At 44.9% G+C, this 24,538-nt stretch overlaps 1 protein-coding gene across 5 annotated transcripts in view; it reads right to left on the bottom strand.

The window, feature by feature from the left end:
- LOC102407920 (SV2 related protein) overlaps positions 1–23,795 on the bottom strand; it is a 73,680-nt gene extending 49,885 nt beyond the window's left edge. For 2 of the 5 annotated variants that reach the window (XM_044930033.2, XM_044930034.2), the window contains exons 1-2: positions 23,559–23,790; positions 797–957 (exon numbers count right to left, since the gene is read on the bottom strand). In XM_044930033.2, the coding sequence (XP_044785968.2) occupies positions 797–957; positions 23,559–23,593 (196 nt within the window). In that variant the 5' untranslated portion in view covers positions 23,594–23,790. Of the gene's footprint in view, positions 1–796; positions 958–23,558 lie in introns of all 5 variants that reach the window. The other 3 variants (XM_025267456.3, XM_025267457.3, XM_044930032.2) reach the window with 3 other exon arrangements.
- Positions 23,796–24,538: the final 743 nt, after the last annotated feature.

Genomic DNA, 24,538 nt, shown 5'->3' on the forward strand with positions numbered 1-24,538 from the left:
TGCTTCTAACCTCTGCCTTCACTTCCACTCCAGTCATTGCCTCCTTAGATGTGCCAACAACAGGCCTTGGGCTCAAGCTGTTAATCCTCTCTCTGGTTGGGAATCTGGGCCCTTTGAGGAACGAATGGAATGTTTTCATGCATCAGCATTATCAGGTGGTAAGGGGAGACCAGGTCCCCTATGAGCACTGCAAGTCTCCTTTAACCATCTCTACTCGGAGGGAGCACAAGGTCACAGGTAGGGACGTGGTCTCTGAGGCCAGATTTCCTGGGTGTAAATCCAGCTTGGCTAAGTTCTAACTGTGTGACCCTGGGAAAGATACATAACCTTTCTGTGCTTCCGTGGCCTCTCCTGCAAAATGGGGAAGATGCCTGTAACAGTTCCAGCTGGAAGTGTTGTGAAGATGAAGTGGGTAATGGATGTAGCGTGCTTAGAACCGCGCCTGGCACAGTCAGCCGTCAGCCTCGCCTGTGGCTCTGATCACTGTCATCTTTACAGTCGCCTTCACCAGCAGCACCATGTCCTCGTCCCCACCACCATCACCCTCACCGTCATCATTGTGGCTGCCATCCTCGGCCAAGTGTTAGTCGATGATGCTGACTGTCAGGGACGGTGATGCAACCTCGCCTGCTGAGAAAGCCATGCAGGTCCAGCCCACACTGCCGGTGTCACCCTGGGGCCTCCAGGCCCTCCTACCCGCCCCTTCACAAGACCCCTCTGAGTGCCACCTGGAGAGGCAACCCTGGAGCCTCAGAGCCCCTGACTATGGCCTGCCCCAACTGCAGGGTCCCCTCACCGTCGGTGGGATTGGCAAACTCCTTGGGCACGGCCGCCCCATCGTCCAGCTCCACGGCCTCTAGGCCTGCACGGACCCCTTCAATCTGGACCTCATGCTCTCCCGAAGCCGTGTCGTCCTCTGACCTTGCACTCTCGCCTGTGCGACGGAATTTCACCACCCTAGAGGAGAGAGCAAATCTGGTCATGATGGCTAGAACTCCTCTTCGACGACCTTTCGGTATAGTTGTGCCCAAGACAGGTGAAAAGCTTTCTCTTGTGGTCCAGAGAGTTCTCTCATGGTCCATGAATGGGTGAAAGAGGTAGGGGCTGGCATTTCTGTTGAGTTGGGCTGTGGGGAGGGTGACAACTTTAAGAGTTATGTATCAGGGCTGTCTAGTACAGTTGGACAGGTTGGGCACTGCACAACTGCAGGGGGAGCCCTATTCACATAGTAAGCCATGTGAATGAGGATATCTTTGTTCTAGACCTAAATACCGTTTGGAAACATATGTGTTTCAGAATTTATACTCATTTGTCTGTATCTAATGTAAATAACCATTCAACTTCAGCTTCTTCAGCGTTACTGGTTGGGGCATAGGTTTGGATTACTGTGATATTGAATGGTTTGCCTAGGGAACATTTCATGCAAAGATGGGCTCGATAAAGGTCAAAAATGGTATGGACCTAACAGAAGCAGAAGATATTAAGAAGAGGTGGCAAGAACACACAGAAGAACTGTACAAAAAAGATCTTCACGACCCAGATAATCACGATGGTGTGGTCACTCGCCTAGAGCCAGACATCCTGGAATGTGAAGTCAAGTGGGCCTTAGAAAGCATCACTACGAACAAAGCTAGTGGAGATGATGGAATCCAGTTGAGCTGTTTCAAATCCTAAAAGACGATGCTCTGAAAGTGCTGCACTCAATATGCCAGCAAATTTGGAAAACTCAGCAGTGGCCACAGGACTGGCCAGTGGTCAGTTTTCATTCCAATCCCAAAGAAAGGCAATGCCAAAGAATGCTCAAACTACCGCACAATTGCACTCATCTCACACGCTGGTAAAGTAATGCTCAAAATTCTCCAAACCAGGCTTCAGCAATATGTGAACCGTGAACTTCCAGATGTTCAAGCTGGTTTTAGAAAAGGCAGAGGAACCAGAGATCAAATTGCCAACATCCGCTGGATCATCGAAAAAGCAAGAGAGTTCCAGAAAAACATCTATTTCTGCTTTATTGACTATGCCAAAGCCTTTGACTGTGTGGATCACAATAAACTGTGGAAAATTCTGAAAGAGATGGGAATCCCAGACCACCTGACCAGCCTCTTGAGAAACCTATATGCAGGTCAGGAAGCAACAGTTAGAACTGGACATGGAACAACAGACTGGTTCCAAATAGGAAAAGGGGTACGTCAAGGCTATATATTGTCGCCCTGCTTATTTAACTTCTATGCAGAGTACATCATGAGAAATGCTGGGCTGGAAGAAGCACAAGCTGGAATCAAGATTGCCGGGAGAAATATCAATAACCTCAGATATGCAGATGACACCACTCTTATGGCAGAAAGTGAAGAGGAACTAAAAAGCCTCTTGATGAAAGTGAAAGTGGAGAGTGAAAAAGTTGGCTTAAAGCTCAACATTTAGAAAATGAAGATCATGGCATCTGGTCCCATCATTTCATGGGAAATAGATGGGTAAACAGTAGAAACAGTGTCAGATTTTATTTTTGGGGGCTCCAAAATCACTGCAGATGGTGACTGCAGCCATGAAATTAAAAGACGATTACTCATTGGAAGGAAAATTATGACCAACCTAGACAGCATATTGAATAGCAGAGACATTACTTTGCCAACAAAGGTCCGTCTGGTCAAGGCTATGGTTTTTCCTGTGGTCATGTATGGATGTGAGAGCTGGACTGTGAAGAAAGCTGAGCGCCGAAGAATTGATGCTTTTGAACTATGGTGTTGGAGAAGACTCTTGAGAGTCCCTTGGACTGCAAAGAGATCCAACCAGTCCATCCTAAAGGAGATCAGCCCTGGGCGTTCTTTGGAAGGACTGATGCTAAAACTGAAACTCCAATACTTTGGCCATCTCATGCGAAGAGTTGACTCATTGGAAAAGACTGTGATGCTGGGAGGGATTGGGGGCAGGAGGAGAAGGGGACGACAGAGGATGAGATGGCTGGATGACATCACCGACTCGATGCACATGAGTTTGAGTAAACTCCGGGAGTTGGCAATAGACAGGGAGGCCTGGCGTGCTGCCATTCATTGGGTCGCAAGGAGTCGGACACAACTGAGCCACTGAACTGAACTGAATGTTAAGTAACAATTTGGCCACATAAGGATTGCTTTATGCTTACAAAAAGCTGCCCACACAGTATTTTTTTTTTAATTTAAAGTGAATATCAAAGTTTTAAAATTAGAAGAATTCACAAAGAAATCCAGATTCCTGATGTCTCTTTAAAAAATAGAATATCTGGCCATCTGGGACCCACATTCTAATAAGGGACCAACATGGCTAGATCAGAGCAGTGTGTCCCTTGTATATGGGTCACTCGACCCACAGATGATCGACAGTCTCATCCTCTCCAAATGACTTCCAGCCCTTACGGTCTCTTGCCATTTTTCTTTACACTTAACTCTGTGTTCCTCTCACTTGGCACTTTGTTCCCTTTGCCCCCATAGGCATTTGAGTTTGAGACCCCATGGACTTCACTCTCAATACAATACATTCCTTCACACTGTGCTGTTTCTTGTGACTCTGGGAAATGCCTTGATTTCTTTGAGCAGCAACTTATGTATTTGAGACCCAGGCAAAAACATAATAACCTGTCTCCTTCTAGCTTCCTTATCCTGAAACAAAACTCCTGCTTTCTGCCAGCCCTGTGATGGGTTGCAAGGTCACGGCAGTAACAGAAGAGATGAGTCTCTACCTTCCCAGGAGACAGCCATATGGAATGAGTGATGCCCATTCCTCCCTGAGCTTTGAAAAAAGAAGTCTGGGATGCCAAGGGCATGAAGGGCAGAGGGCTGATGAGGGCTTGTGTGAGTGCTCAGTCACTCCACTGTCTCTGACTCTTTGCCACCCTATGGACTGTAACCCACCAGGCTCCCCTGTCCATAGGATTTTCCAGGCAAGAATACTGGAGTGGGTTGCCATTTCCTTTTCTAGGGGATTTTCCCAACCCAGGGATTGAACCTGCGTCTCCTGCAACTCCTGCATAGGTTGGCGGATTCTTTATCACAAGGAAACCTGATGATGAGGGACTGGAGGGCAAATTTGGGCAACATTTTTAAAAGGTAAAAACGGATAAATTTCTACGTTAAAAAAAATTGCTATCATCATTATCAATTAACTATTGCCTTATTCCGCACATTTCACCAAGAATAATTAGTGCTCTGGCATAGAAAGCGTAAGTCTCCAGATTCCAGAAGCCTGGGGGAACATTTCTTGCTTGTGAATTGGGAGAAAAAGCAGATGATACCACAGCAATTTTGTAAATACCGGAAACACCATTCGACGGCGAGGTTGAACTGGGAAAGCTCCAGCTGTCAAGCTCCTCTTGGGCTGGAAATACTGGGCAGAGTACAGCGCACAGGGTCTGCAGGCAGAGCGGCTGGAACTGAACCTTGGAGCAATCATTCCACCACCAGCCGCCAGCTCCACCACGCTCCCCTCTCCACCAGGCCCCCCTCTCCACCAGGCCCCCCCCTCCACCAGGCCCCCCCCACACCCCCTCTCCGCCACGCCCCCAAACGCCCAGCAGCTTCTGTGCTGCGTTCTAGATGTTGTTCTACATGCACTCGCTCTGCACAGCAGCCCTGTTGTTCGTTGTTTAGTCGCTCAGTCATGTCTGCCTCTTTGCAACCCTATGGACTGTAGCCCACCAGGCTCCTCTGTCCGTGGGATTCTCTAGGCAAGAATACTGGAGTGGGTAGCCATTTCCTTCTCCAGGGGATCTTCCCGACCCAGGGATCACACCCATGTCTCCTGCTTGGCAGGTGGATCCTTTACCACTTAGCCACCAGGGAAGCACAACAGCTCTATGAAGTTGGTATTTTTATAAGCATTGTACAGACAAGAAAACGGAGGCCCCAGCAGTCATGGGATTTATCCATGGGCATAGAGCTAAAAAGGCATGCAGCCAGGGATCATCCTTAGGTCTGTCTGGTCAAAACCTTGTGTTTCTGGCCAAAGACAGAATACCAGTCAAACCCTTCCACTCCTCCCCATCTACTCCATTCCTCCCCCACAAAATCTTTTATTTTGAAATATTTAAAGCAGATAAAAATAGATAACAATGAGAGAACTATCTTTGCTTCTTCTCCAGCTTAAGGACTAGACCCTACTAGAAGGTTGAACTATATGAAATTGCCAACATTTGATTATAATTCATTTGAAGCCACCAGGTCTCTTTTCCAATCTCCATCTCTCAATACAGCTTGAAAGAACCGAGGCTTTAGCCTGGATGTCAGTGGTAAAGAATCTGCCTACCAATGCAGGAGACACGTGTTCAAGCCCTTGGTTGGGAAGATCCCCTGGAGAAGGAGAGGGCAACTCACTCCAGTATTCTTGCCTGGGAAATCCCATGGCAGGGGAGCCTGGCAGGCCACAGTCTAGTGGGTCACAAAGAGTCGGATACAACTTAGCAACTAAACAACAGCAGCTTTGCAGGGGGGTGGTGCTGATGGAGATTATGGGGAAGCTCTGAAGCCAGTGCCTACAAACTGAGTCTCAAATAAGCCCCCCAAGACCATACTGATGTGTAGCATTTGCCAATATCTGTGGGGTAAATAACTCCCACCACGACCCGCTTTAAGCTCTCAACAGTTAAATAAAAGGCTCTGAGATTTCCTGAATATCTAAGCATCAGATCTGCTCGCTAGAGCCACTCTGAGCAGTCTCCAGCATAACCACTGTAAGGTCCTCAAGTCACTGTCAGAAGCTACAACATGGATGAACCTTGAAACGTGATGCTGAGTGAAAGCAGCCAGACACAGAGAGTCACATATGCGTGATCCCATTTACGTGAAGCAACTTCAGAGAGACAGAAAGCAGATCAGCGGTTGCCAGGGGCTGGAGAAGGAGGGAGAGGGAGTGACTGTCTAATGGCACAGAATTCCCTTTTGGGGATGATGAAAGTGGTCTGGAATTAGACAGAAGGGAAGGTTGTGCAACATTGTGAATGTACGGCCATGATGACAGGAGCAGTATTCACGACAGCCCAAAGGTGAAAACACCCCAGTGTCCGTCCGTGGACGAGTGGGCTAGCAAAATACAGTCTACACACAGAGTGGACTATTATGCAGCTTCAGAAAGGGAGGAAAGGGGGAACTCCCCAGCAGTCCAGTGGTTAGGACTCCTTGCTTCCACTGCAGGGGGTGTGGGTTCAATCCCTGGCTGGGGAACTAAAATCTGGCATGCTGTGCCGTGTGACCAAAATAAATAAATAAAAATTATTTATTTATAATTTATAAAAAATAACTAATAAAATTAAAATGGCTTTATAAAAAGAGGTGTATACTAGAGTGAAGATTCAATAAAATTAATCTTTTTTTTTTTAAAGGGAAAAGTGAAAGTATTTATCGCTCAGTTCTGTCCAGCTCTTTTGCAACCCCATGGACTGCAACCCACCAGGCTCCTCTGTCCATGGGATTTCCCAGGCAAGAATACTGGAGTGGGTTGCCATTTCCTTTTCCAGGGGATCTTTCTGACTCAGGGATTGAACTCGTATCTCCTTCAGGAGATCATGCATTGGCAGGCAGGTTCTTTACCACTGAGTCACTTGGGAAGTCCAAAAAAAAAAAAACGGGAAGGGAAGGGGAAATTCCCTGGTTGCCTAGCGGTTAGGGCTCTGTGCTTTCATAGCTGAGGGCCTTCGATCCCTGGTCAGGGAACTAAGATCCCACAAGCTGTGCACCAAAAAAAAAAAAAAAAGGAACTGGAAAGGAAGGAAATTCTACACATTACATAACATGGATGAGACTTGAAGACATTATGCTAAGTGAGATATGCCAGTCACAAAAGACAAACACTGCATGATTCCACTTAGACACTTAGCATAGTCAGACTCAGAGACGGAAAGCAGAATGGTGGGTCCCAGGGGCTGGGAAAGGAAGACATAGGGACTTTGTGTTTAACAGGCACAGAGTTTCAGTTTGGGCAGATAAAAACTGTCCTGGAGACGGATGGTGTTGATGGTTGCACAATGCAAAGGCACTTAATGCCACAGGCCTGTACTCTTAAAAATGGTTCAGTTCAGTTCAGTTCAGTCGCTCAGTCGTGTCCGACTCTTTGCGACCCCATGAATCCCAGCACGCCAGGCCTCCCTGTCCATCACCAACTCCCAGAGTTCACCCAGACTCACGTCCATCGAGTCAGTGATGCCATCCAGCCATCTCATCCTCTGTCGCCCCCCTTCTCCTCCTGCCCCCAATCCCTCCCAGCATCAGAGTCTTTCCAATGAGTCAACTCTTCGAATGAGGTGGCCAAAGTACTGGAGTTTCAGCTTTAGCATCATTCCTTCCAAAGAAATCCCAGGGCTGATCTCCTTCAGAATGGAATGGTTGGATCTCCTTGCAGTCCAAGGGACTCTCAAGAGTCTTCTCCAACACCACAGTTCAAAAGCATCAATTCTTCGGCGCTCAGCCTTCTTCACAGTCCAACTCTCACATCCATACATGACCACAGGAAAAACCATAGCCTTGACCAGACGGACCTTTGTTGGCAAAGTAATGTCTCTGCTTTTCAATGCTATCTAGGTTGGTCATAACTTTCCTTCCAAGGAGTAAGCGTCTTTTAATTTCATGGCTGCAGTCACCATCTGCAGTGATTTTGGAGCCCCAAAAAATAAAATCTGACACTGTTTCCACTGTTTCCCCATCTATTTTCCATGAAGTGATGGGACCAGATGCCATGATCTTCGTTTTCTGAATGTTGAGCTTTAAGCCAACGTTTTCACTCGCCACTTTCACTTTCATCAAGAGGCTTTTGAGTTCCTCTTCACTTTCTCCCATAAGGGTGGTGTCATCTGCATATCTGAGGTTATTACAATGGTGAATTTTACCTTATTTTGCCATGCCCCTCTCTCCCCTAAACCCCCAATTCCTCAACCCTTAGCTGTGGATGTCACCTCTTAGTGAAATTTATCAGAGAAAGACAAACACTGTATATTATCATTTATATGTGGAATCTAAAAATGAAATATACTAGTGAATTTAACAAAAAAGAAACAGGACCTGTGGACATAGAGAACAAACTAGTGGGTACCAGGGGGAAGGGTGAAAGGGTTAGGGGCAAGATAGGGGTAGGGGATTAAGAGATATAAACTACTGTGTATACAATAGATACATTGTGGGGCTTCCCTGGTAGTCCAGTGGCTAAGATTCCGTGCTGTCAGCGCAGGGAATCTGGGTTCAATCCCTGGCCAGGGAACTAGATCCCACATGCTACAACTAAAAGATCCTGCAGGCTGCAATGAAGACCCAAGATTACACGTGCCACAAAGACCCAACACAGCCAAATACATAAATAAGTAAATAAATATTAAAAAAAAAAAAAGATATATTGTGCAGTACAGGGAATACAGCCAATATTTTATAATAACATAGATGGAGCCTAATCTTTAGAAATTGTGAACCACTATGTTTTAAACCTGAAACCAACATAATATTGTAAATCAACTTTTTGTTGATCAGTCATCAAGTCGTGTCAGACTCTTTGCGACCTCATGGACTGCAGCATGCCAGGCCTCCCTGTCCTTCACCATCTCCCAGAATTTTCCCAAGTTCATGTCCATTGAATCAGTGATGCCATCCAACCATCTCATCCTCTGTTGCCCTCTTCTCCTTATATAAGTATTATATATAAATGTATAAATATGTAATTATTTATATATGTATGTATTTATAAGTATTTACATATATAAATACAAAAATGCATGTGGATATACACATACAACTTTTTATACCTCAATAAAAATTTCATGTATATACCCACATGCAGTTTTGTATTTTAAATGTAAATGCTTATAAATACATACATATATAAATATTATAGCTATAAACATATATAATTTTATATGTCAGTATATAAATTAATCTTTGTAAATATAAATATGTATTTATATATAATATTATGCATGTGGATGCATATACTGCTACATAGATATTCTGTACTTTGTGAGAAAAGCTGTAAATGAAATGAACTGGGTGCAGTGAGAGGCTGGGGGTGTGGTGAGGCGGGGAGACATTTCAACTCTGTAACCCACTGAGGGGTGATGCAAAGTGGGTTCCAGGAAGGAAGCAACAAAGAGTAGGACTCTCGCTGCCCTGGAGGCAACCCCCCAACTCAAAACTACAAACAGTCCCCTGAGGCATTAATAGAAGACAGAATGTAGAGAATTACTAGGTGAAGGAAGAAAATGAACATTTACGTGCATTATCAATTCCTTTTCACGGGTGAAGGGAAGGTCCGTGGCTCGCCCTTGACTCTGAGGGTAACATCACAGAAGAAGATGGCCATGTGGTCTGACACTCTCCCTGCCGTCACACCTTCTCCTCCAGGACCGTCCAGGGCTCTGTGCTTCCTTCTCTGAATAACAGCTGCCACTGCAGCCTTCTGGGAAGGCAAGCAGTGCCATGGGCTTCCCAGGTGGCTCAGTGGGAAAGAATCTGCCTGCCGACGCAGGAGTTGCAGGAGACGCAGGTTCGATCTCTGGGTCAGAAAGAACCGCTGGAGAAGGAAATGGCAATCTGCCCAGTATTCTTGCCTGGAAAATCCCATGGACAGAGGAGCCTGGAGGGCTACAGTCCATGGGGTCGCAAAGAGTCGGACATGACTGAGCACCCATGCAAGCTTCGATATCTTTCCAATTTTTTAGTGCTCTGAGCGCCAGCTGGTCATGCGTCAGGCCCAGTGTTTGCACTTTCATCACTAAATTATTTATTCCCACTTTCATTGTCCCCATTTTGCAGAGGAGGACACTCAAGCACAAGGGGCTGGGAGCTTGCCCAAGGTCACACAGTAAGTGTCTAGGCTTTGGCGAAGCTGTCTGATTTCAGCATCCCCACTTCCAGCCTCTCTGTATTCTCTTCTGGTGCTAGCATCTCTTTGAAGCTTTGCTGCAAATAATACAAAACCAGAAATAATTACCAGGAGATGAGTAATTAAATAGATGATGGAACAGCCACTAAAGAAAATGTTTTTTAAAAAATAAAAAAACATTTTATTGGGACTTCCCTGTCGGTCCAGACTCTGCACTTCCACTTCAGGGAGTGCGGGTTCCATCCCTGGTCAGGGAACTAAGATCCTGGAGGCTGCATGCTGCGGCCAAAAAAAAAAAAAGTTGTTTTTTTTTTTTTTTAATTTGTGTTGATCTGTGTCACAATAGGTGAGAGTGGAAACAACTTAAGTGGCTATCAGTGGCTGAATGGATAAACAAACTGTGGTCTATCCATACAACCGAGTGTTATTCAGTGTTAAAAAGGATGGAAATTCTGACCCATGTTACAACATGGATGTACTTTGAAGACACTGCGCTAAGTGAAATAAAACCAACACCAAAGGGCAATTACTGTACTAGTCCGCCTATCTAAAAGGGCTTACAGTAGTCAAAGTCACAGAGAGAGAAAGTAGAACAGTGGTCACCAAGCTCTGGGGGTTGGGGGGACAGAGGGGATTGGGGACTTAGTGTTTAATGGGCAGAGTTTCAGTTGAGGAAGATGAGAAAATTCTGGAGATGGGTGGTAGTGAAAGTGACACAACACTGAATGTAATTCATAGCATTAACCGCACAACTGTTGAAATGGCAAATTTTATAGCGACTATTTTCACGTGATAAACACACACAATGAACAGACCCACACACAAGTTGGTGTAAGAACTCACAGGAAAAGACTGTTGGGGCTCATTTGTTTTTGGCCACACAGCTTGTGGGATCCTAGTTCCCAGACCAGGGATCAAATCCAGGGACGTGGCAGTGAAAGCCACTGGACTGCCAGGGAATTCCTGCCGGGGCTCACTATTAAATGTGCTGGACTGCAGTCCCATGATCTATGTTCTTGGTACTAAGATTTAAGTATGGTCTCGAACCAGAGACCCAGCCTCCCCAGGGACCTGTTAGAAATGCTGAGTCTCAGGTCCTGACCGAGATCTACCAAATCCACATCTGCACTGTAACCAGGTCCCCAGGGAATTCATGGACATGGATTCATGTGAATGTTCAAGTGCGCTCAAGAATATTTTTGCTTCTGCCATCGAACATTCTGGAAAGATATTTAAGAAGCCTGAGACTGGTTGGTTTTTGGGAAGGAGGATGGATGGGGATGGGGAGTTTTGAGGGAAAGAAATTTTACTTTTCATTTTGGATCCCTCTGTAATATGTAAATTTTTAAACCTGCACATCTATTACCTTAAATAATCAATATAAATCACAATAGCGACTATTCACAGAATGCTTGTCAATCTGTAACATTAGCTAAACATGTTACAGACACGTTCATCTGTGAATCGGGATGAAGACAGGCTTGCAGGAACGTCGTGAAGATAAACTGAGCTTGATGAACAGAAAACTGTGGAGGCTTTGTGTCAATATTGGCTTTCCTCCAACCCAGCTGCGTTCAAGTCACCTTTGTACCTTGAGCATGGAGGACACTGACCTTTGTGAGATTTGACTTTGAGAAATGGCTTAGCTCCCTGGCGCTTTAAGCCAGGATCTGTTCACATTCCTTCTCTGGCAATCCACTAGAAGCCAGGGCCCTTTATTTATTAAAATTTGTTTTAAGACGGATGTAAAGAGAGACCTCTGACATTAAATTATACTCAGAAAGCCAGACGACATTTTGAATCAGATGGGTTCCTAAAAGCAGTTATCAGCGACATGAGCCAAGATTTTCTAAGGGGAAAAAAAGTGTAATATGAAAGAAAAAGAAAATAGCAGTGGCATATGTTAACTATATGAGGGCTTTGAAACAAGCTGGCTCACAACTTCTTGGCATTTGTTGTGTATATATAGCATATAATTTACCAAAATAGCAGGGAACATTTGTTTTACATAATTTTTCTATTGAAAGAAGAGAAGAGCTTGAGGAAATAACTGTCAACCCAAAGATTTTGCTTGAACCATCATGTAATTCACCTCAGTACCTTAAATTAGGGTCTGAGATGCGATTAGGGTAAGGAAGTTTTTTTTTGTTTTCTATTTTCATCTGAGCTTCTGGGTATTTCTCCCCTGAGTTCATGAATCTATCAGACTGAAAAAGGAAGCTTGTGCCTAACTGTGATTATGACAGGGTAGCATTTCAAGTTGTGCCTAAAGATGGGGGGGCGGGGTGCGGTGTCATAGAAAGGAGTGCCCAACTCTGCAAACAGACTGATTTGGGTTTGAATTTCCTGCCCCCAGTACTCGGCAGCTCTGAGGTTAGGTTACTTTACTTCTCTGGGTCTCAGTTTCCTGCTGGTAGAATGGAGATGGTAATTCCCATCTCACAGGGTTGCCATGGAGATTAAAGGAGTCAACAGAGAGAGCATCTCAAAAGAGTCTGGCACCCTTCTTCAGTATTTTATTTTACTTGGTCATGCCACGCAGCATGCGGCATCTTAGTTCCCTGACCAGGGATTGAACCTGTACCCCCTACACTGGAAGAGCACAGTGTTAACCACTGGACCACCAAGGAAGTCCCTATTCTTCAGTATTTTAATAAGTGTTTATTGAGTGCTGACTGTGTGCTGAAGGGGGATGAAATACACCTGCCCTCCTGAAATGGATTCCCTATTGAGAAGATGGTTAATATACAAGTAAACAAAAAATCATTATACGTTTGCAAATGAATGAACCTTGAGAGGGAAACAAATAGGGTGCCAAGATAAAGAACAACTGGGGGGAAGCATAGTCAGGATAGACTTGCCTGAGGTCTGGGGACCAGGAGAGTCCCACAGAGATGGGGGAGGACAAAGACCCAGGGAGTAGGACCAAGAAGTAGAGGTCGGAGAAACAGGCTGAATTATACAGAGACCACAGGGTTTTCCATGTTTTCCTGAGATCAATGGGATGCCCCTGAAAGATTTACAAGTAGGGTGAGATGGGGGAAGGTGATCAGAGTTGATTTTGAGATCATTCAGGCATATTTTGCTATAAGAGGATGAACAGATTGTGGGCAGTGTTTTAAAATACTGGAGAAGGAAATGGCAACCCACTCCAGTATTCTTGCCTGGAAAATCCCATTGAGTCAAACTTACATTTATTTATTTTTTGACCGTGCAGCACGTGGGCTCTTAGTTCCCCAACCAGGGATCAAACCCAAGACCCTGCATTGGATGGGCACAGTCTTAACCACTGGACTGCCAGGGAAGTCCCTAAAATATTGGTTTTACTATCATTTAGGTGTGGCAGACAGATCAGGAGATGACTGCCAGCTGAAGGCTTTAGACTCTGTTATACTCACAGATTCCAAGATGAGGGGGCATGCCACATTTTTGGGGGGGATAGCCAAATGAGGAAACACTGGGATCAGTAAGGAGGAAAGTGAAAGTGAAAACCGCTCGGTCGTGTCCAACTCTTTGTGACCCCACGGACTATACAGTCCATGGAATTCTCCAGGCCAGAATACTGGAGTGGGTAGACGTTCCCTCCTCCAGCAGATCTTCCCAACCCAGGGATCAAACCCAGGTCTCCCACATTACAGGTGGATTCTTTACCAGCTGAGCCACCAGGGAAGCCCAAGAATACTGGAGTGGGTAGCCTATCCCTTCTCCATCGGATCTTCCTGACCCAGGAATCCAACTGGGGAGGCAAGGGTGAGGATAAAATCTGGGCCAGAGTCTTTACTGTGGTTTCCACAGGAAGGAACAGGTGAGGCAGGGCAAGCAGGTTGAGGATCAGCTAGTCTGAGTCATTTCTCCAGGCTCTGAGCACAGGGACTGTCTCCAGTTGTCTGGTATTTGGCCCTGGTGCGATTAGTGCAGGTGGATTAGTGACTTTGGATTGGTTGGTTTGCACACGAAAGGTCCACTGGCAGGCGACTTATTTACTAGTTAACCCTGGGAGGGGAGAGCCCTCCAGAATCTGCAAGGCCCCAAAAGGTCAAAACATCAGAATACAGAAAATAAAAAGCATGATTAATGCACAAAGATTAACACATGACAAGCATGCAGTGAGGACATTCTATGTGTCAGGCCACATTCTTGCCCTCATGGAGTTTACAGTCTTTTACAAAAGTATCCTGAAGCTGCAGGAAGGGGCACAAGCCACAGTCCCTACATGACTAATGTGAGAAAAGGGAGGTGTAAAGAGAGGTCTGAAGATGCTCTGGAAATGGAGAGACTGAAAAGTGTATCGTCTAAACTAAAGCACTTTAGAGAAGCGGTTCTCAGTGGGGTGACACTGGCAATGTCTGGGGACAGTTTTGATGGTCACAACTTGGAGGGGGGAGCGAATATGATGAAACAAGGCTATGTCTGATCTTTCCATGAGGACTCAGTGCTTTAGCTGCTAAAACTTAATAATGGTGGCCCCTGCTGTCAAGGAGAATGATTAAGCTGATGAACAGATTTTTCTGATTTTTTTTTAATGCATACAGTTTTTACTTAATCCTGTGGCCTGATCTCCCCTAAAATCCAGTATCGGATGGAATCTAGGCAATGTCCCGTGAACTTGGGATCCATCAGACCCCTGGTGTGTGAAGCTTTCATACAACTAAGTGAAGACAGACACTAAGCAATAAATAAGCAAATTTTATGGTATGTTGGAAGGTAATGTGTGATTTAAAAAAAAGGAAAAGCAGGACCCTCGAACACCTCAGGGCGGGCAGTTGCGGACGCTGCGGGAGTGGACACCATGGCTGCGTTAGGGCTCGCTTCGTTGCTGGGCCGCGTCCTGGCTACAGCGTGGAGAGCGGCAAGATCACCCCTTCTGTGTAATTCTTTGAGGAAAATAAGTTCTCAAGGAGGAAAACCTGAACCTAGCAAACAACCTCTTAAGAAGCCAAGGTTACCAGAAGGTCGTTTTGATGCCCCAGAAGATTCCAATTTAGAGAAGGAACCACTGACAAAATTTCCTGATGATATTAATCCTGTTACAAAAGAGAAAGGTGGACCCAGAGGCCCAGAACCTACCCGATATGGAGATTGGGAACGAAAAGGACGCTGTATTGATTTTTAAGCCACATGTTGTTTAACTACAGTATCTTTTTCTGATAGTGTACATCTGAATTAACTTTTTTTTTGATTATTGTCTTTCTGTACATCATTTAAGTCTCCTAATTTCTATAATGTGTTTTAAAATATATGTGATAGCTTTGAAAGAAAATATGCTGCTATAAATTAGGAAAGAGGAAATATTTTTATATTAGCACATTAATTTTAATTTAAATGTTTTGGGGTAATTAAGGGATGATTAGAGCTGCACATTTTCATTTCACCATGTTTCAATTTAAGTTAATCAGTTGTTTATAAGATATAAGTGTAAATAAAACTTTAAAAAAAGGAAAAGCAGGGATTTCCCTGACAGTCCAGTGGTTAGGACTGTGTCTTCCAATGCAGGGGGTGCAGGTTTGACCCGTGGTCAGGGAGCAAAGTTCTCACATTGCCTCATGGTCAAAAAAACAAAACATAAAACAGACCCAATACTGTTAACAAATTCAGTAAAGACTTTAAAAATAGTCCACATTAAAAAAAAATCTTAAAGAGGAAAAGCTGGACATGGTATTGGAGGATGGGGGAAGAGGGGTATGATTTTTTTCAACTACAGTAAAATACACATAAGATAGCATTTATCATTTTAAGCATTTTTAAAGAGTACAGTTCAGTGGGCATTAAGTATATTCACAATATTGCACAATCATTACCACTGTTCATCCACAGAACTCTTTTCATCTTGTAAAAATGGACAGTGTACCCACTACACAGATCCCCCTCCTCCCCTTCCCCAGCCTCTGGCAACTACCATTCTGCTTTATGTCTCTATGCATTTGATTGCTTTAGAAACCTCACAGACTGGAATCATACAGTAGCTGTCCTTTGGCAACTGGGTTATTTCACGTAGCATAATGTCTTCAAGGTTTATCTGTGTTGTAGCGTGTTTCAGGTGGAGAAGGCAATGGCACCCCACTCCAGTACTCTTGCCTGGAAAATCCCATGGATAAGGAGCCTGGTAGGCTGCAGTCCATGGGGTCGCTGAGAGTCGGACACGACTGAGTGACTTCACTTTCACTTTTCACTTCCATGCATTGGAGAAGGAAATGGCAACCCACTCCAGTATTCTTGCCCGGAGAATCCCAGGGACGGGGGAGCCTGTTGGGCTGCCATCTCTGGGGTCGCACAGAGTCGGACACGACTGAAGCGACTTAGCAGCAGCAGCAGCAGCAGCATGTTTCAGGAGTCCCTTCCTTTTTGAAGGCTACATAATATTCCATTGTATGGATAGACCACATTTGTTTATCTACTCATCATGAAGAGACCCTTAGGTGGCTTTCATCTTTTGGCTATTGCGAATAATGCTGCTATGAACATGGCTGTACAAATACCTCTTCAGTATTCTGCTTTCAACTCTTTTGCGGGTATATACCCAGAAGTGAAGTTGCTGGGTCCTATGGTAATTCTTCATTTTTTGAGGAGCCTCCATACTGTGTTCTGTGGAGGCTGCCCCATTTTTCATTCTCACCAATAGTCAGTGTATAAGAATTCCATTTTCTCCATATCCTCACCAAGACTTGTTGTTTTTATTTATTTTTGATAGTAGCCATCCAAGAAGCCTTGTGTGCTGCAGTTTGTGGGGCTGCAAAGAGTCGGACACAACTGAGCAACTGAACACCAACAAAAATCCTAATGGCAGTAAGAGAGGGCTACAAATTTTAAGGAGGTGATGAGGGTAGGCTTGGGTGAGATGGTGGCATTTGAGATGTGAGTAAAGCAGATACCTAGGAGAAGAGCTTTCTAGGTAGAGAGAACAGTGGGTGCTGGAGCAGGAACCCATCTGGTGTGTTTAAGGAACAACAAGGGGACCATGGGCTTCCCTGGTAGCTCAGATAGTAAAGAATCTGTCTGCAATTTAGGAGACCAGGGTTCCATCCCCAGGTCAAGAAGATCCCCTGGAAAAGAGAATGGCAACCTACCCCAGTATTCTCTTCTGGATAATTCCATGGACAGAGGAGCCTGGCAGGCTACATTCTATGGGGTTGCAAAGAGTCAGACACAACTGAGCAACTAACACACACACACACGCACACACACACACACACACAGGAACCAGAATGGCTGCATGAGGGGGTGAAAGAGTAGAGAAGACAAGGTGAAACGGGAGCCCTAGGAGGGTTTTGGAACAGAAGAGGCTTGTGAGTTGACTTCTAAAGAATCCCTCTGGGTACTTTCCCTGGTGGTCCAGTGGCTAAGACTTTACCCTCCCAAGGCAGAGGGGCCCCTGAGTTCAATCCCTGGTCAGGGAACTAGATCCCATATGCTGCAACTAAAGATCCTGCATGCCACAACTAAGACCCAGCACAGCCAAATAAATAAATAATATTTTTTAAAAAGAACACATTTGGTTGCTGTGTTGAGAATGTGCTGCAGGGAGACAAGGGCAGGACCGGGAAGACCAGCAAGATAACCCCTGGAATCCACCCAGGGTCAGAGACGACAGGGACTTGAACCAAGGGGTAGCAGTGGAGCTGGAGAGAAGTGGTAGGGGTTTCAGTTCAGTTCAGTTCAGTCGCTCAGTCGGGTCCGACTCCTCTCGACCCCATGAATCGCAGCATGCCAGGCCTCCCTGTCCATCACCAACTCCCGGAGTTCACCCAGACTCACGTCTATCGAGTCCATGATGCCATCCAGCCATCTCATCCTCTGTCGTCCCCTTCTCCTCCTGCCCCCAATCCCTTCCAGCATCACAGTCTTTTCCAATGAGTCAACTCTTCGCATGAGGTGGCCAAAGTACTGGAGTTTCAGCTTTAGCATCATTCCTTCCAAAGAAATCCCAGGGCTGATCTCCTTCAGAATGGACTGGTTGGATCTCCTTGCAGTCCAAGGGACTCTCAAGAGTCTTCTCCGACACCACAGTTCAAAAGCATCAATTCTTTGGCACTCAGCCTTCTTCACAGTCCAACTCTCACATCCATACATGACCACTGGAAAAACCGTAGCCTTGACTAGACGGACCTTTGTTGGTAAAGTAATGTCTCTGCTTTTGAATATGCTATCTAGGTTGGTCATAACTTTCCTTCCAAGGAGTAAGTGTCTTTTATTTTATTATTTTTTTTAATTTTTATTTTATTTTTAAACTTTACAAAATTGTATTAGTTTTGCCAAATATCAAAATGAATCTGCCACAGGTATGGCTGCAATCACCATCTGCAGTGATTTTTGGAGCCCCCAAAAATAAAGTCTGACACTGTTTCCACTGTTTCCCCATCTATTTCCCATGAAGTGATGGGACCAGATGCCATGATCTTCGTTTTCTGAAGGTTGAGCTTTAAGCCAACTTTTTCACTCTCCTCTTTCACTTTCATCAAGAGGCTTTTGAGTTCCTCTTCACTTTCTGCCTTAAGGGTGGTGTCATCTGCATATTTGAAGTTATTGATATTTCTCCTGGCAATCTTGATTCCAGCTTGTGCTTCTTCCAGCCCAGCGTTTCTCATGATGTACTCTGCATAGAAGTTAAATAAGCAGGGTGACAATATACAGCCTTGACGTACTCCTTTTCCTATTTGGAACCAGTCTGTTGTTCCATGTCCAGTTCTAACTGTTACTTCCTGACCTGCATACAGGTTTCTCAAGAGGCAAGTCAGGTGGTCTGGTATTCCCGTCTCTTTCAGAATTTTCCACAGTTTATTGTGATCGACACAGTCAAAGGCTTTGGCATAGTCAATAAAGCAGAAATAGATGTTTAGATGGAGCTTAAAGGCAGGACCAAGAGAATTTCCTGATGGGTTGAAGTGAAATCTGAGGGAAGGAGGAGTCAAAATGGACTCCAAATGGGGTGGATGGAGTCACCATCAACTGGGAGAGGCTGAAAGAGGAGCGGAGTGCAGGAGGGATCAGGCTTCAAGTTCGGACGTGTGCTTCCGTTAGCTTTCATCAGGACATCTCAGGATTCTGAAAAGGAGACCGTGGCTTCCAGGTGCTTTGCTATTTGAACAAGCTGGAGGATGAGGGGGAAACGTCCAGAGTGAAAGAAGACAAATAACGCTGGTACCATCCGGTGGAGCCCTTACGTGGAGCCGGGCACTGTGCTGGGGCTTCCCAGTGGTGACCTTCCTGATCCTCACAACCGCCCCGCCATGCAGATATTGCTATTACCCCAGCGTTATAGATGAGCGCCCAACCGTGGGGGATGAAGTCACTAGGCCAGGGTCACCCAGATGGGAAGTGGCAGAGCCAGAGTTTGAACCCAGATCTGCCTGACTCAGAGCCTGCACTTTTACCCCAGAAGCCCCAGAGGAGTCAGAAGATTCATTGAGCTGATGGACTTAAGCTCAATCTTTATTTTTTTAATATTTATTTTTATGTTATTTATTGAGCTGTTCCAGGTCTTAGTTGCAGCATGCGGCATCTTGACTTGCAGCATGCAGACTCCTAGTTGCGGCATGTGGGATCTAGCTCCCTGACCAGGGATCAAACCCAGGCCCCCTGTATTGGGAGCTTGGAGTCTTATCCACTGGACCATCAGGGAAGTCCCTAAGCTCGATCTTGAAAGACAGGGTTAGTAAGAAAGGAGAGAGTGGATCGAGTAAACACAAGATAAATGTCCAATTTCTTGTCCTTACTACAGGGTGTGGCCTTGTCCCTGCCATCCTCTGCAGCCTTCCCTCTAGTCACTTGCTCGGCTCCACTGGCGTGATTTTGAGCTCTTCCCCTCACACAGTTCCCACTATTGGAAATCTCCCTCCTATCTCTTCTCCTGGCTGACTTCTACACATCTGGGGGTTCAACTCCAATGTCACTTCCTCCAAGAAGCCTTCTCTGATCTGCCTCTCTGCCATCTAGAACTAGACTTGTCGCATTTTCTACATTTGTGGAGAAAAGGGAACCCTCCTGTGCTGTTGGCAGGAATATAAACTGGTGCAGCCACTATGGAGAACAGTATGGAGTTTCCTTAGAAAACTAAAAATAGAGTTACCATATGATCCAGCAATCCCACTCTTAGGCATATATTCAGAGAAAACCATAATTCAAAAAGATAGATGCACCCCAGTGTTCATAGCGGCACTATTTATAATAGCCAAGAAGACATGGAAACAATTTAAGTGTCTGTCCATCGACAGATGAATGGATAAAGGAGATGTGGGGTATACACACAAAACAGAATACTACTCAGGCATTAAAAAAGAAGGAAATAATGCTATTTGCATTTGCAGCAAGGTGGATTATCATACTAGACATGATCATACTAACTGAAGTAAGTAGCCCTTAGACAATTCTCATAATTATTGTGAAACTGTGTGTTCAATATTCGCTTCTCCCATCAGACCAGTGCTATCCAATAGAACCTTCTGCAGTTCCAAAAGTGCTCTGGGCCCAGGCTGTCACAATGGGGCTAAAGCAGCCATGAGCCACATGCAGCTACCGGGCACTTGAAATGCAACCAATGCAATGAAAGAACTGATTTTTCAAACATGATCTATTTTACCTACAAATCATATTTTATAATGTGTGTGCACGTGTCACTTCAGTCATGTCTGACTCTTCGCGCCTCTATGGCCTGTAGCCCTCCAGGCTCCTCTGTCCATGGGATTCTCTAGGCAAGAATACGGGAGTGGGTTGCCATGCCCTTCTCCAGGGGATCTTTCTGACGCAGGGATTGAACCCTTGTCTCTTGTGTCTCCTGCATTGGTAGGTGGGTTCTTTACCATTAGCACCACCTGGGAAGCCCACTGTGTATTATACATGGACGTTATTTCATATACCAACTACATAATTTAAGTTTAAATAGCCACATGTGGCTAGTGGCTACTGTATTGGACACTGAAGCTCTAGCTGTGAGCTCCTTGAGGGCAAAGACCATTTATCTTATTTGGTTATAGAATGCCCCGATCTAGGATGATGCTCAGGAGAACTGTTGAATGAATGAATGAATCAATGAATGGATGAACCAATCAATCAATGTAGTCTGCATAATTTGTTTTCATGAAAATCATCCTAGAAAGGAGAGACGCAGGAAAATCTGACTTGCACAAGATCTCACAATAAGGCCGAACTAGATACAATATCCAGCCTTCTGAATCTCCTGTACGTAGTGCTGTGCCTGAGTGGACAGCAGCTGACAGGTGGAGGTTGTCTGTGGTCTCACATGAGCCATCGCGGAGCTGTTCACGAAGGTACCTCCAAGTCCTGGGAAGGACTGTTTCTTAGACATCCTCACCCCCTTCCCCCTCCCCTGACCCTGTAAACAACTTAGTGGCTTGTAATCTATTAACACTTGGCTTCCCACGAGACTGAGCCTGTTCCAAGGTCCACTCTTGCCAATCCTCTACAAGGCACTCTGATTTTTAAAAAACCCATATTTCTCTCAGGCAGTCTGTTGCCGGCAGTCTGTGAATAATATATACAGGGTGTGGTTTAAAAAACACCTATGTCGTGATGTGAAATCCACTCAGATTTACACAGCCGTTCCTTTTAATTTTTTTTTTTTAAATAAACGAATGTTAACATGTTTCAGGGCTAATTTTGACCTCATTCAAATGTAATTTGGGGGTTGCGGATTACATTCTGGGGGAATCCAGCAGAAAGAGTTATACGGATTTTGTTTTTACAAACTTTTTTTCATATATCATCATAATCATAATTTTATAAATTATTTTTCAGATGTTCATATGTATTGATGTCTCTATCTGCCAGGCATTTGGTACACATGACCTCACATGATCTTCCCATAAGCCTTTGAATCAACTACTATTATGATTCCCATTTTATGGCTAAGGAAATTGAGTTTCAGAAAGGTTAAGTCACTTGTGCAAAGTCACACAGCCAGGAAGTGGCACAGTAGGGATTTGAAGCCTAGTCTGTCTTATTCAAGAGCCAATGCTCTTAGCTAGCACACAATGGGGCCTCTCTAATAGATATTACATGTATTTATGTGCGTAAAAATCAGGAAAATAATCAAGAAACTTAACTCTGGGGCTTGGGAAGAGAGAGACTTATTCTTGTGCTTCTTTTTGGACTTTATGCTATGTATGTACTATTATTAGTATAAAAACTAAATTAATTTAAGCTTAAGTAAAATCCTCTTATTAGGTTTAACTTTTTTCTAATGAAGGAAGGACTTGTCACTCCAGTGTATGTCTATCTATTAGTAGATTAAATATACATGAATCTTTGAGTAATTTGCAAAGTTCACATGCCCTGACAGCATTTGAAAATTTAGTAAAACTGCAGTTCTAACATGTATCCTTATCCTGAATTCCAAATTTCATATTTTAGTTTCTGGATTATTTTTTTATTTTGGGGTAATAGGTTGGTTTTTAAACATATTTATTTTCAATGAAAATAAATGTTTTCCTTGAGAGATCTGCACTCAGGTACATACATTTTTATGGATTCATAGATCGACTTTGGATATTATAACTGGGCATCTTTCAGCATTTGTGAAATAATGCTGTTACATAAGACAGGCCATTTGCAGATCAATTAATAAAAGCTTAAAAGTAAACATTTCATTAATTAAAATTTTTAATGCAAATTAATTTTACACTGAATGAGAAGTAGACATCTCAATACCCTTCAGTACTCAGAGCCTCAGAGAGCTCTAGCAGTCACACTAAAAGTCACTTGGGAGAATTCCTCAGTGGTTTAGAGAGAGAGAGAGAAAAAAAAAAATTTAAGTCAAGAAAATATACATACTAACAATAATGTATCCTTTCCAACAATTCCAAAGGAGTGTCTGCTTTTACCATCCAAGTGACCGAAGTGCTTCTAAAAATTAAAACAAAAACCCCATTAACATTCTTTTTGTTGCTCCATCTCCTACTCTTGGAATTTGCTTAACAAATCGCCATCAGCTTGAGGTTGGAGAATTTTGAATGCCCCTTTACAAGCCCTTTCCATTGCTTGACTGTATTTCCCCAAGATTTTCAGAGCAAATTTGGTATCCTTAAAAAATTCCAGTCCTCTAAGCAGTGTATTCCTGAGTTCCCAAGGATAGCCGCTGACAGTGAGCCTCACTTAGCTAGCTGTTACAAAAACCTTTCATTCAGAAGAAGGCAAGAGGTTTCAGCAAAGATACACAGCCTTCTCATTCACACACTTCATAAACAACGGGACTTCGCCGAAGCCTCCTCTCTAGGAAGGAATCCCAGCTTTTCAGAAACCGGTTTGCAACATCAATTATCATTCCCTTCTAAAAGACCTTGCAGGAAAATTCGGAATTTCACAGCATAGGAGAAGGGCTGGAAAGGACCCATGTCATTGCACGGACTCATAAATTCACTCCACATATCCAAACAGCAGCTAACGCTTTCTTAAAACACAGACCCTCCCAATCCCTTTAGGAGGAAGAGCAATTACAAGGGAAAATATTACACGCTTAGGTCCCCGTTAAGATTCTGACGGATCTGAAAAAAAAAAAAAAGAAAAAACAACCGGACTGAGTCAGAGATAACAGAGGCTGAGCCGGTGGGGTTGGGAAAATGGCTTGTCTCCTCCAGGCCTGAGTCTCTCCCCCTGAAACCGTTCCCTTTAAATTCAGGAAGGCATGCCGAGATGCTCCCCTGCAGGTTTTCTCTCTCTCTCTCTCTTTTTTTTTTTTTTAAAGAAAAGCCTGTCTGCCTCTGACTCGCCCCCAAGATACTCACGGCAGCTGCCTGAGCTGGAATAAGTCCTCCTCCATGTCCGCGCTGCGCCAGGACGAGCCCTGTTCATGGCCCTTACATGGTGGTGGTGGATGACGAGCGCGCGCTCGGGGGCTTCAGCGTTAGGATGCCGGACCCGCGCGGCTGCCTCCCTCGGTGGCAGCTGTTCAGGGGAGGGAGCCGCCAGGGACCAGCCCACGAGACAAAGCCGCCGCCGCCAGGAGACCGCGGCGAGAGTGGGCGGAGAGGAGGCGGCGGAGGGCAGAGCGAGATGCGCGGGGAGAGGGGGCGGGGAGAGCCCTTCTGGTTAGCGAAATTTACAGGCTCTCTGGGGCTGGTGGTGATGCTCTGGGGTGCCGACAGGGCGCCCGCCAGCCTGTGAAATGGCCGTCTGGGTACCAGTGAAGGCTCTTCGGTTGACGATGCCTCTCTGAAGGTTTGTGTGTAGGGATTCATTTAAGGTTGCCTTTGATGTTCTTGAAAACCAGGCGGCTGTCACAAATGCAGAGAATGAAAAACAAAATTTCCATGCGTTGAAGCATTGTTTATTGAGCACCTGCTGTCCGTCAGGGCTTTCCTGGTGGCTCAGGGGTAAAGAATCCGCCCGCCAAAGCTGGGTTTGATCCCTGGGTGGGGAAGATCCCCTGGAGTAAGGAAATGGCAGCCCACTCCAGCGTTCTTGCCTGGGAAATCCCATGGACAGAGGAGCCTGGCCGGCTGCAGTCCTTGGGGTCTCAAAGAGTCAGACGCGACTTAGCCACTAAACAGCTGTATGCTGGGCAAGGTGATAGTCACTGGGTAAATGATAAGAGATTAAGTTAGACATGACATTATCATCACGGAGATGAGATCTTGTGAAATGAATCAAGAAAAAAAAAATTGGGTAAGTTGCGTAGGAGAAAAGTCAAAGATCACCCGTTTATTTAAGGAGCATTAGTGAGTGATCTCTGCAGTTCTGGAGAATCAAAGATGAATAAAATCCA

The sequence above is a fragment of the Bubalus bubalis genome, chromosome 17 (genome assembly GCF_019923935.1).
Source record: "Bubalus bubalis isolate 160015118507 breed Murrah chromosome 17, NDDB_SH_1, whole genome shotgun sequence".
NCBI lineage: Eukaryota > Metazoa > Chordata > Mammalia > Artiodactyla > Bovidae > Bubalus > Bubalus bubalis.